The sequence below is a fragment of the Tachypleus tridentatus genome, chromosome 1 (assembly GCF_004210375.1).
Source record: "Tachypleus tridentatus isolate NWPU-2018 chromosome 1, ASM421037v1, whole genome shotgun sequence".
NCBI classification, from domain to species: Eukaryota; Metazoa; Arthropoda; class Merostomata; order Xiphosura; family Limulidae; genus Tachypleus; species Tachypleus tridentatus.
The window spans coordinates 136,388,652-136,403,042 of NC_134825.1; the positions used below are offsets into that span (position 1 = coordinate 136,388,652).

The 14,391-nt window shown below is 33.1% G+C and overlaps 1 protein-coding gene across 1 annotated transcript in view; it reads right to left on the reverse strand.

The window, feature by feature from the left end:
- Positions 1-13,787, reverse strand: part of ValRS (Valyl-tRNA synthetase) — a 113,417-nt gene extending 99,630 nt beyond the window's left edge. Inside the window, exons 1-2 of the mRNA XM_076453772.1 lie at positions 13,312-13,787; positions 5,252-5,324 (exon numbers count right to left, since the gene is read on the reverse strand). Coding sequence (XP_076309887.1) covers positions 5,252-5,324; positions 13,312-13,563 — 325 coding nt within the window. The 5' untranslated portion in view covers positions 13,564-13,787. The remainder of the gene's footprint in view (positions 1-5,251; positions 5,325-13,311) is intronic.
- Between the last annotated feature and the right edge of the window lie 604 nt (positions 13,788-14,391).

Consider the following 14,391-nt stretch of genomic DNA (forward strand, 5'->3'; position numbering starts at 1 on the left):
AATATAAAAAGAGCATCTTCCCACTCATATAGAAATTGTAAAACTCAATATGACAATAAGAGGTGGACAGTAACCTTTAGAGCAGGAATTGTGAGATAAATGTATGAGGAGTGGTCAGCATAACAGCATGAAATACATCTTCTGAAACATGACAAATCTAGCAGCCAGGGACATGGGTAAAGTGATAGAATTGATGGGAGAAGATATGGAATAGACAACTACACTCATGAAAAGGGGTAAAATAAGCCAGACAAATCAACTGGTGATTCCAACCCATAATGGTGACAAGAAAAGTGAAGAAAAGGTTATCATGAATAAACAAATGGGTACTGGAACCATAAAAGGGAGCAATGCAAATCATTAACATCAGAGAGCCCAGACAGTACATAGGAGGCAATATGAATCAGGAAGAGGATAAAGGTTATAAATGGGAATAAATACAAATTCTCCTTCATGTGCAGCCAAAGTTTAGAGCAGAAAAGATTGATTTGGTTAGATGACGAAATAGAGGTGATATACCATATTACTCAAATTTAAGATACCCTCTAATTTAAGACAAACCCCACTTTTAAAAAGGGATTTTCAAGAAGAAAAAATATGGATAATAATTAGAAATAAATGTATAAATGTTTTAAAAGAATCAAAAAATGTTAATGTATTTAAAATAAAATATATAAAATACATAGAAAATTTAAAATGTTCATTACAATAATGTTTCTTCCTGCTTTATTTATTTAATCTAACCCTAGCTACAATACATTTATGAAAAAGACAACAACCATACTATAGTCAATGTCATGTGCCCTGTAAAAACAACTTGCCAATAATTTCAAAATAACAACTGTTAGATATTACTTCAAAATATCTCTTTCTAATGGTCATATACACATGTATATAACATCCACATGGAAGCTATAAATCACAAACAAATCTGCTGAAAGTGGGAGTGACAGCTATCAAGAGTTGAAAATATGTATTACTTGTTCCAACTGCATTCAGAGAACTTTAAAATGATATAATCAAAGGTTATCTAAGCATTCCATTGTCCAAACAAACCTCTACAGTACTGTTATTGAGTTACTGAAGATCGTGTCAAAGTCAAGAATTTTCATAGCTCGTTGGTCACATGACAATACATTAAAGTAATTTTTATTTGAAATAAAGTTTAGCTTGGTTAAACTAAAACCTTGATTCACATCACACATTATAATATTAAATTCATTTGCATTGATATTAAAGGTGTTTAATTAAGATTTGAATGTAACAGTGACTGGAACAGAGTTTAAAGGGGTTCCTATTATGAAACAGTTAAGGAAAACTGATATAAGGAACAAGAAGACATAGGCTCAAAGGGAAGAGGAGTGAGGGCACAGATGGCAACACTTAGTTTCCAATAAGGCAGGGTAGTTAAGAGGTGAGGAATGGTGAAGGCAAAGAATCAAAAGGTCAGAGACAGGAGAAGTGAATACATGTCAAAATCTTGTGAAACATAAAGGTGGTTGACAATGCCACATGATACCAGCAACAGTGGATACCAACAGCTCTTTATAAAAATGCAGGTGCAAAGTAGAACAGAATGGAGAAAAACCATGATGAGAACCAATAACAGTAGATAGGTAAAATGACACAGAAGAAGGGCATACTGAATTGAAAATTAAGGAAGCAGTCTGTAGGAATAGCACAGTCCACATGGCAAGAAATCAAACAAAAGCCACACACACACAGAGCATGGGAAGTTCTGGACATAGTGTGAATGAATGAAGTTATCTGAGGAAAAGTTGTTGGTAAGAGCAGCTGCAGAAGTGGAAACCACAACTATGGCTTGTATGATGGCTAGGACATAAGGAAGAAGACAGATGGGAGGATATACATAAAGGTAATACCTCCTCCCAATCTTAACTAAAGGCATCAACAGTTGCAGCCAGAGGATGAGAAACAGGAGACCAAAACCCTGAAAGTTTGAAATTTAGATGGGTACAAATGCACCCAGTTACAGAGTTCCTCACTGTGTGCACAGACAATCAAACACCTGATAGTCAAGAAAACACTCCACAGGGAGAACCTTGTTAGAATGTGATAAATTATCCACAACTAAATTTAAGATACCTGGTATATGACATGCCATCAAATGAATGTGATGGATGTGGGCTCAAAACAGGAGGTGCAACGTGTGTAAACCTTGATGAGTGTCCCCTTGCTGAAACAACCATGGAATTGTGGGAATGAATAGAAATTAACTGGTTCCAGAGACAGAAGGAAATTAATCAAAGCCTGATAAACAATGAGCAACTCTAAGAAATTAATAGGTAGAGATAACTGCTGCAGACCAACATCCAATGAAATACAACTGTGTAGAGAAACACCCACAGTTGTATTGTGCAAGTTCAACCACCAGGCAAAGTCCACATGCATAGAAGACAGACAGACAAGGATGTCTAAGGAAGGGAACCTGAATAATGTTCCATGCACAAAGACATGACCAAGAAAAGTGAGGACCTCTAAAGACATCCACATCCCCAAAAGAGATAGAACCTCTTGTGCAGTTGGAGAAGAAGAGGAAATGGGCATTGGTAAAACAAGGAAGTGGTTCAAGAAAGAAAAACCAATGATGGGGTACCAGTCCCTGGTCCTCTAGGGACAGTGAACAAACAGGAATAGAATGTTGGCTTAAAAGGATCTGCCCAATTTGCAGTACCTTTTAAAAGAAGGTTAAGAACTCTCTCAGACAAATACTGGCTAAAAATGGGGTTCTGAGGAGGAACAAAGTTAATGAGATGAAAAGACAATGGAGAAGGGGATGAAAATAAAGAATGAGCCATTTGGAGAGAACTTGGAGAACCCAAGAAACTGTAATGAAAGACTCCCATAAGATGTCAAAATGCTAAAACCTTATCCCCACCAGCTCCACACCTAGTTACCAGAACAGCTGATGGAACACTGACAGTTAATCTTGAAGATCCTTGAAGCAGGAACTAGTAGAAGAAAGGAAGGAGGGGGAGCAAGATATGAGAATATAATCAGAAGAAGACGGAAACAAATGGAAAGCTAATGAGGAAATGGAAGCATGCAAAGAGGCAGATTTAAATTTGGATTGTAATGAATCACAATCACCCTCAAAGACATCCTGCCTTAAAAAGGAAGCCACTTGCAAGTCTTGTACAGAAGTTAGAGTTAAATCAGACACAGGATAAAAGGACATCTTGACCAAAGAGATCAAAAAGAGAGGAGCTATGTTTGAAAAGAAAGGGCAGAAGAAGACAATCATGCCAAAGTGGAAAATACCAGGGAATGAATCTCCACCAAAAAACCCTAAGATAAAAGGTGAATGGAGGAGAGGTAACAAAAAATGTCAATACATAAAAACTACGGCTGTGAAAGTATTTGGATCCAAACTATACAGAGGTAGAATAGAATTCAACCGTTGCAAGCTTAAAAAAGGAACCCAATACCAATGGTTAACCAAAGCAAGATTTTCCATATTCATATTTCATACTAGATTGCTCAGATCAATTTCAAGCACTTCAAGGACTTTTTAAACATTCAATGTTTTTCACTCAGTGTTGGAACTTTTGAATAGAGATTTAAGTATCCAAACAATAAAGGAATAAAACTTACCACATGCCCTAAATATCTATCTTGTTCTTGGTGATAGTAATTATGTTTCTAGTCAATGTACAGATCACAGAACCCTATACCATAGCATTCATCTTCTACAATACCATCTGCTGTAGCTTCAAAAATTGCATTCAAGGTTAATGAATGACTCATCATAATCTGAAACACCCGAGTTACAATGGTTTTCTTCAAGATAATTAGCATATATCAATCAAGCCATCTTCTCCTTAGCTTTCCTTCATCTTGTAAAAGTGCTGAAAGTTGTTGGTTTAGTGTAACAAAACTGCTTTAACACACACACAAACACTTGGATTATTCAGGTTAGAATGAGTGACAACTTCATCTGTATTGTTATCAAAGCATAAAGGTTTGAATACTCAGGACACACACAAAGTTTCAAATACATTTTCTGACTACACTGCAATTCTTCTAATGTTCTTTGCAACCTATTCACATTTCTAAACTATAGAATAACAAAGGGATAGCTGCAAGTCTTTGTTGCACATTCATCAGATAATACACCAGATGTGATGCTAAGATTTCCAGGTACAAGTGTTATTAGTAACTTCCAATTTTTTATTCTGAATACTTTTAAAAACAGCTGCTACTCATCTGTTGTTTCAAATGTTTATTTATGTGGCACTAGTCTCTATGTCTAGCTTTCACTGTAAATCACTTCGTACCCTTGTAAGACTTCATCTGATCTTTTGTGTAAGAGCTGCAAGTTTTAATGATGTAGAATGTTACATTTTGTTATATGACTTGATAAAAATGTGATGTTATCACTATATGTTTCAGCTCTAGTCAACTTGCAATTCATGACTACACATGGGTTTTCTCCAGTTTGTTATTTTAACTTCATCCATATATCCCAGATAAGTAGAAAGATGCATAATTTATCAGGTCTTAGCATACTCAAGTATTATATATTATATCGATAATCAATAATAACAAACTAATTGAAATTAGCATTTCTAATTACTACTAATTTCAATAATCCCAAATATCTAAATATTCAAAACTTTGCCACCAAACTTCCTCCTCTGTCTCTGTCATATCTAACCTACTAAAGCTATATGGCAATTGTCACTAATATTTAATTGCAGATAAGGTGAAAGACAGTTTCCAGCACCTGCTGTCAATCTATAGTTTCTTGCTTGTTTGTACATAACACAGTTGGAGTAACAATGTACTGATTAACTGTAATCAATTAATGTAGCTGATAATTAACTGATAAGCAAATGCCACTAATTTCAGATCTATACTCATAGTAGAATCAATCCACCCAACTTTTAGTGGTACAACTCTTTAAGTTTAAAATAACAACAAAGAGATGCTAATAATATTCTAAATAGCATCAATGAGTGTAAAATACAGTTGAAATTCTATTATACATCTGAATGGAAGCTCATTTTATGTTAATAAAGAATGACATGATTTACATTGCTTATCATAATATAATAAATCATTCAACACATTAGTTTCAAAACATCAAAAGTTCTCCTTCATGATCTGAAGACAGCTAAAAAACAAATTTGTATACTTTAAAACTTACTGGCAATCATGATTTCAATGAGCAGATTTTATGTAAGAAACAGCAGAAATTATTTGGAGTTTCAATTTTAAAATCTCTTACCTTTCTTTTCCCCCAAAGCAGTTGGTTTGTCATATACAATTACTTCTTTTTCTTTTTTATCCTTGGTTTTTTTCTGTAATAAGATTTTACATTTTGGAAATTAAAATGAATTTAAAACATGTACTTATCTCTGAAATACTGAAAGACTTTACTTGTTGAGTGTGTACTTACACTGTCAACAAAATATATCCTTTACATACTTCACTAATATACAAGTCACATACCCACACTTCACACTGTACCTTCCACAACTTATCGCAAGTACTTTCTTATCCTAGGTTAGGATTGTTCAAAAGTTGTAGTTGTGATGAAAATTCTTTGTGGGGATAAAGGTGATAAGACATTTAAGAAACAAGTCCATAGTTGAAATACAGAATTCTAAAAAAAGCAAGAAAGCAGATTTCTAAAACATTGAAAGTCAGAATACCCAAGTTATAATGGAAGTAGGAATCATGGAATTATAATAACTACAGAGCAGATAAAGAAGATGTTTAACAGTCAGAGCAGTATTCAGAATGGTAAATAAATTCTAAGAACTCTTAATCTATAAATTGCTACAAAGTCACATTTTTAAACATAATAAACATTTTTATTGGCATAAAACAATACAAAAATAGTCCACAAAAAGGATTTTGAAGAATTTTAATGCTACTACTGTATAATGTAAAAATTAAAATAAAAATTTTGCAATAATTAAAGGTTTTTTGCTAATTTTTAATAACATACAGAAAAATTAAAATGCTTTTCTAAGAGCAGCCCTTAGTTGGTCTTTCCCCTAAACATGCAACTTTTTGCTTTTTTATTCTCTTCTTTATGTTCCATAACTTCTCTTATTCATAATGTTTATTGTTGTTAGTATTGAATTTAAGAACAGTATGCATTTACTTATTATGTCTTCAAGTTATTAACCCATTCTTTAGTTCTTTTTCTACATAACTTATGTAAACCTTGAGTGATTTACTAATTACAAGTTGTATGACATTTCAATTAAAACAGATATTTTTTTCAAATCATATTATTTTGCTAGTAAAAAGTGTCAAAAATAAAAAAATAGAGTTGTATTGTTTAAAGCCATAATTTAAAACTAACAATAATCAAACCCACACTGAAAATATTCTTTACAAAACTCTTATAAACAGCATTTTCAATACTTGCACCTACACAGGCAAATTTTTCATGAACTGAACAACCAAAATCTGAACAGTTATGAAGAGTTAACCATGAGAAAAACTTGCTCAGCTAAGTATAATCTAGGGCAGACAGACATCCATTTCTCCAAGACATCATTTTACTGTAAGATTTAAAAATTTATATTCTTGAAAAACAATTAACTTTTTCACTTCAGTCTCAGTATAATACAAGTTCATCTACACACTTGCACACATTGAGTATTTGCACTATAACTGTTGATATAGCATGTGTATCTTCACAAAATTTAGTGGACTTTTAATAAAGATCAGAAGTATTTTGTATACAAAAAAATCAGATTTTTAATGAAATATTTTCACTAAAGATTTAGTTGTGAATATAATTTTGTTACTAGTCTGAGTGCAAAGTTATTTTGTTATGATTAAAAACTATTCTTTGTCCCAAATATCTCAAATACCATTTTTGTAATCTCTGAAACCTCCTAAATATATTTCAAATGTTTGTTTTCAATAAGAATATATTTTATGTTACTTTTGATACTCTCAACTATGTAGGATCTGTCACTCAATCAACCTCATAAACATCATAAAATTGGAAATAAATACAATTTATGCTTTTTTCTTGCTAGAATGCCTACATAATATAACATGAAATGTCTAGGTTAAGTCTCACAATGCAATATATTTACAAACACATTTTTTAATTTTTATCATATTAACCATCCAGTCATGCCTAGCTAACATACCTTACATTGATGTGTTGCATGTGCACCCATGTTACATGTCCAGTAGGTGCGTCAAAAAACAAAAAGTTGTGACACTCAGTCGCTCGCTTATAATTTGATTCCATTTAATGAAAAAAATATGCTAGCGTAAAAATCAATCCAATACATTAATATTTAGGGGTTGTGCAATGCGCACAAAATAACAACGTGCTTCTGGAACCAAACGAAAAGTTGGCATTAGTGAAAGGCTAGCTTCGGCTTTAGACAGAACCCAGATCAGTGACCAAAAAGCTGAGCAAATTTTGCTTCCTTTTGCAGCTCATACTGGACATAATATCAAGGATCTTGCCATTAGCCCAAGTTCCATAAGGAGGAAACGAATTACTAACCGTACTCTTCTAGCAGCTGAATTGAAGGAAAGTTTTTCTCCAAATGTTCCTTTGACATTACATTGGGATGGTAAGCTGATGCCTGACTTGGTTGGCAGAGAGAAGATCGAACGTTTGGCAATTTTAGTTTCAGGTGAAGGTGTAAAGAAGATTCTTTCAGTGCCCAAGATTGATAGTGGGGATGCAAATTCAATAGCTTCTGAGATCGGATCACTTTTAGTAGAATGGAATGTAAAGGCAGAATTAAATCGCTTTGCTTTGACACCACAGCGACCAATACAGGATCCAAATCTGGCATCTGTCTGAGGATTGAAATGTCACTTGAACGTGAGCTCTTGCACCTTGCCTGTAGACATCACATTTTGGAGATTCTTCTGAGCGCTGTATTCTCTACTCTTGTGATAAAGACATCAAAAAGTCCAGATATTACTTTGTTTTTAAACTTTAGAGATTGTTGGCCTAAAATTAATAAAACTAAGTACATAACAGCAGTAGAAGCAATGCCACTCTGAATACAGCCTTGGAAGGATGATATTATTCAATTTTGTCAGAATCTCCTTCAATCTCATCAACCACTGGACGATTATAAAGAGATCTTGGAATTAGCTGTCATTTTTCTTGGATTTCTTCCACACGGACGTTCTTCAGTTTCTTTCCGTACTCCTGGTGCTGTACATCGTACACGATGGATGGCTCAAGCAATATATTTTCTAAAAATTTGGATGTTCCAAGAGGAGTTTGGTAGACTGCAACCACGGCCTGCTTCATCTCGTGTTTCATTTGACGCACATTTCTGCAGCAAACTTGGCGATTTGTGTGTCTTTATAACTAAACATTACTTGCTCTCATGGTTTACAGCTAAGGATGCTTCCGTGGCAGCTCGAAGGGACCTTACACTACTCAAGGAACTTGCATTGCATGAAAATCATATGATTAAGGAAGTTGGTACAAAGGCAATGAATCGGCATTTATGGTATTTATCTGAGGTTGCAGTTGGGCTTGCGCTCTTTGATGACGGTGTAATGAATAGCAACAAACTCAAGATGGTCTTAAATATGAATACCGTGAAATAATCTCCTAGGCCAACTCCACATTTAACAGTTGATGCTGCAAGCAGTGCTGTTTCCAGAAAATTTCCAGATTTTTTTACCTCAGCAACGAAGAAAATTTTCTACCATCTGATATTAGTAGCGATTTTATCATTACCACCGTAAGAGTGGAGCCCTCGAAGAGTACAAACAAGGTAAGGACAGAGTAAAGAAAATTTTTGTGACAAATGACGCAGCTGAAAGAGGAGTAGCTTTAATTCAACAGTTTACGGAAAAGGGCCGCACCAAGAACGAAGATCAATTTCAGTATATGATTCAGGTGGCAGAAGAACATCGGCGAACATAATGCAAAGGGGAAAGGCAAGATAAAACTTCAATGAAATAAATTTTTCTTTCAAGTTTTTATGTTTTTGCTAATTGTATAATCAATAAATATTAAATAATTTCTTTAAATAATTTAATTACCATTAACAATGTAATGTAGGGTAAATTTAAGGAAAATAGTGAACTTTGCAAGGGATGCGAGACCCCTAAATACTTCGTGATTGAAATGAAACTTTGTCTATGTTCTTTTCTCATGCAGTGGCACAACTGGGCAATTGAGCAAAAAAATTGGGACATTTTAATTTTTATCCTTTATCTGCTGACTCACCCTAATATCCAGTAATATAAAACTGACCTTTAGTCTTCCCTGTCTTGGCTGTTTCAGTGGACTAGTATTTTATAATGTACAGTCACATTTTAACTACTATACATTATATGCATATAGATTGTTACTTAAAACTAAATTTTAGATTTATTTTTCTTGAAAAGTAGAACAATAAATTAAGAAGTAAAGCAAATACTTATCTCTTCTTGCTATAACTGTTGTACTTGCTTGTTGCTAAGCCATTTAAAATTTCGCACATGAAGGACGTCAAATTTTTTTAGGTTTTATACAGCAGAGATGCCAACTATTTAAAATGACTGAGCGTAATGATTGTAGAAAGAGCTCATACAGATATTGCACAACCAGTGGATACAGTTTTGAGTCATCTATGTCTGTGGATCCATCTGTGGCTAAACTGTAAACACATTTTGTCATCTTCACAACCCAACATTTCTACAATGGGTGTAGTTTTGGTTCTTGCACAGCCATATTTTATCGCTATATCAGAGTCTGGGAACATTTTTCTGAAAAGATGTCCTGCATGATTGGGGGTAAATTATGAGCAATGACAAATTCCATGAACATCACTTCTGCATTTATGGTTTCATATTCGGAATTCTTACTCATAAATGTCGTTATCTGCATCGTTTTTGTCTTTGCCTCAGCCTTTTGTTGGTGAGATACTGATTTTGTATGTCTGGAACAATCGTTTATCCTGCCATGCATCACAGAAAAATCAATGTAACAAACTGTACAAAACGCATAACTGTCACTTACTTTTGATGCAATGACCGGCATTTTGCACTATACTCTCTCCTACATTTTTGATTCACAGCTTTAGTTCTTTCAGGTTTGCCAAAAACAAGACAATCTGGTGAACAAGGTTTCTTTTTTTCCATCTTGTGAATGATCACATTGGTGTTTCTATGCCGCTTAGAAAACGAGAAATACCCATCTATGCAAGCACTGATTGGCTGAAAAGCACTGATGATGCAACTATGGATTCCTCCACGCACCCAGTATGGAGAAGCACCACCCTCAAACTATTGATGGATGTCGGAGATACAAATATTTTTTATTATTTCAAGCACAAACATGATTATCGCAAGTAGCCATTTGGACTATGTCTTTTATTTATTATTAATATTTATTTGTATCTCACTAGTAATTTTCTTTTCACCCCTTTCAAGCCCTGGGGAAACAATATATCACTTAACTGTATAGGCCTATATAATATATTAAAATTTGGGAGTTGCAACAAGTCGTAATATTTGTCTGTATGAGCGTATAGTCACAATGTATACACCAAAATTGTAATGATTACGCTCAAATCATAATGGTTGGCATCTCTGCATAAAGTTAAATAACCAAAAAAATCATTACTACTACTACACAGATACCATAGAATTCCACTATATAACTTAAGCTTAGTAACTAAGATGTATTTAGATTTTAAAAAATATGAAACTTCAAGCAGACTAAAGACAATCTACCTCCTTGAAAACTTGGATTGAAAAAACGTGATAGTCTTTTCACAGATTAAAATGGATGAACAAACCACTCTGGGGACATTCTTAGTTGCTGATTAGTTTCTAACATGTCATATACTGTAGTAAGAATATATAAGGGACCATTTCAATAAATGCAAAGAGATTAATGGGGCCTGCTATGTTTGATTCAGTGTATAGCCATATCTCAGCAAAATAAGATACGAAGTTCTTATCTGATATTATAGCTTGTCAATATCTGTAATTCGAGTTCCTAAAAGATACAAAACTTTAGATTTAGTATTTTAACATCACAGACATCAAATTTTAACTAGTACTACATTCAATATACTACTACTCACTAAAATCTATATTTAGGTGTGTTCTTAACTTGAAAATAAATTCATATATAATATCAAAATTTGAATTATAATCTACAATTGGATTTTAAACTTGTTCATATAAATTCATAAAATAGTAGTTAAATAAAATTTTGAATGCAAGTTAACAAATGTAATGACATGGCCTTTGACCCATAACCCATTGTGAAAAGGTTCAGTTCAACATTAATAAAATTAGTAAACTGTAGGTGTAAATAGCCTCACCATACAATAATATCCTCTTTCCAGAAGATTAACATGTGAATTATTGCAATCTTCATACTCTGCAACTTCTATGGGTTGTGAAAATATTACAAATTTTAATATGCAAAGTTAAGGCACTAATAGAGAAATTTAAGTAACTCTTTTTGTTGTTTGTGGCAATTCATTCTGAACCTAACTGTATAAAGAATGTTTACTGCTGCACTGATTATAAGCAGATTGTTCAGAATTATTTTCTAATAGCTTTGCTCTCTGAAATTTTCATTCTGGAATAAGGCAATGGAGGTTGTTTAAAAGATCAGCTAATAACTAGATGACAACATACAATCATACTGGAACCATAAAAAAAAACTTTTATTTGGAATAACATTCCTACCCTTAGCTCATAAACCTCAATATTTTCCTCTTTCCTCTATAGCAGGGGTTCCCAACCTTTTGGCACTCACGACATGAAAATGTAATTGATGAAATAAAATTAATGTCATCCAAAGCTACTTCTAACAAGGATACGCCACTCCCCTGCCAAGGCTTTGCAACCCCCCTGTCAAGACCCACCAGTTGGGAACCCCTGCTCTATAGTGCTTGTATCTCATAAGAAAATAAGATAACACCAAACCCAGTGAGAAAAGTGAAAGTAACCAAGTGGCATGATTAGAATGTGGGAGAGAAAAACCCCTTCACTCACACACACACACACACACACAAACAACAACCATGGAAGACCGAGTCAAACAGACATCGTATATGGAGATGTGTAATCTAATCAACTAATCAGTATAGTAAAATACACAAAAAAAACAAGAAATTTGGCATTTACTTGTAACCTTGAGGTGGTTTACACTCTGTGTCTGCTTTCATAATTTTACTTTTTTCTAATTATGTCAGTTATTCAAAAACAATTCATGTAGTTTTCAAATGTTCTTTCTAGAATACAACAAAATATATCATGCACTAGAATAAAAATTTCTATAAATACTATAATTTATCTGGCTTAACAAATATGCTATAAATAGGTTAAAAAAATTCCATTACTGCTGACAGTAATTTAGTACACACATCATAAATTAGCTGTTAACTATCAGCTTGAACCACTAAAACTAAACAAATAATTGTCTGGATTATGTCACACAAAATACACTCTTATTTATTGTTGTTATAAAAATTTTTGTATGATTTTTATGTGCAAATAAATATCTTCAAACAAAACAAAAGGGACATCTCTTGTGGATGGAATAATTTTTACTGACATCTTAGAAAAACATGAAGGTGAAAGGTTCTAATTTTATATTCTGCTTCATCAATATCCACGGTATGTGTTTCTTACAGTGGTGTAATTCTGAAACCTACAAAAGATAATCAAGAAAATCTAAAAAGAACTAAAATGAAAAATGCATTACATGACACAGGTGTGAAGACTGATAAGTTATTTGAATATTTCCTTTTCAAATAAGAAAGGGAAATTATGAATTTTAACTACATTTTATTGCAAAGTATGTTCATATACACTACTAATAATCACATTTTGAATATGATCCTTTACTAAAATATCATGATGTGCACTTTGACTGAGCTGAAGATCACAGGTTAATCAATTAGGAAATTTATACGACTATAAACAGAAATACTAGAAGACTAGTTTCCAACCATCATGACAAAAATGGAAGAGTACTCTCCACACATGGATATGAGCCTGTTCATGCTAGAGTCTATTTCCACATGGAGTGGAAAATCTAAAAGCATTAGAGCTTAGCAAATATTAATTTTAATAAAACAATGATGAAAATTTTATTTGTAGTTTTATTAAAACACAATAAAAATGTTATAAACAAGAAGCACCATAATAACAGAATATTTGAAAACATAAATGCATGAAAGGACAAATTGGGCTCCATTTCAAGCTTAATCTAACTACACAGTACACTTGAAATGTAGTATTTACAATTACACTTTAATTTACAGTGATATTATGATACGTACTGACAGAAAAGACAATGAGTTTGAAGAAAGTTACCTCTGTATTTGGTTGAGACTGAGCTCTCGCTTGGATTTTTTCCTGCTTTTGTTTAAATTTTTCAAGTTTTTCTTTTTTCTTAGCTTCTTTTTTAAGTTGTGCTGCACTCTTTTCAACTGGCTGAGATTCACTAAGATCTGACACGTTTGCCACGTTACTGCTATTACTAGTATTAGTATTACTACTAGAACTAGTTAGTGTAGTAGTACCAATATCAGTAACAGTATCATGTATTTGCTTTACATCTGTCATAATGTTATTTTTACCTTCCTCAAATTGTTAACAAGTGAAATATCGACTCAAAATTAATTCTGTTGTTTTCAATTTCCAGTTGATAGAAATTTAATTAGTCCCCCACCTTCAACGCCTTTTGCTACTATTTAGTTTACCTCAGCCGACAATTTTCAACGTGGTATAATTGCATCAGACAATACTGAAGCTGAAGCTGTAATACTACTCTCAATCACAGGTTCTCTGACAATAAGTTGACAGCAGCATTGAATTATACCAAAATTGGTTAAAATAAAAAATGAATTCATTCAAACAACTAACTAGTATATATATATATATGTATTATACAAACATATTTTTATGCTAAAAGAAACTTCTGAATGAAAGTTAGGTAAAGAAATTAATATAATAATACTGAAATACATTCACGATAACGAGAAACCCACTCGAAGTAAAAATATATTCTCAAGACGGCTGGTATGAGTGTTAAAACTTTAATTAAAATAAAGCACAGAACATTTTTCGTTGACCTGAAGAAGGTCTGAGAAGGTCGAAACGTTGTTATCTGCTTATCAATAAAAGTGTTAATACCCATATTAGCCTTTTTGAGATGCAAAGCGTAGAACAACAACTTTTCGGCCTTCTTAAGTCATTTCAAGGTTAACTGTCTTGAGAATATATTGAAATGCATTATTAATTTTCACAGTAGTTTGAATACAAACTAGAAAACGTTTATTAACAACTGTCAAGACACTCAGGAATTACTATAATGACTTATAGGTATGTTTGGTTTGAATATCGCGCACAAATAAAAAGAGCGTTATCTGCAATAGCTGTGCCTAATCAAGC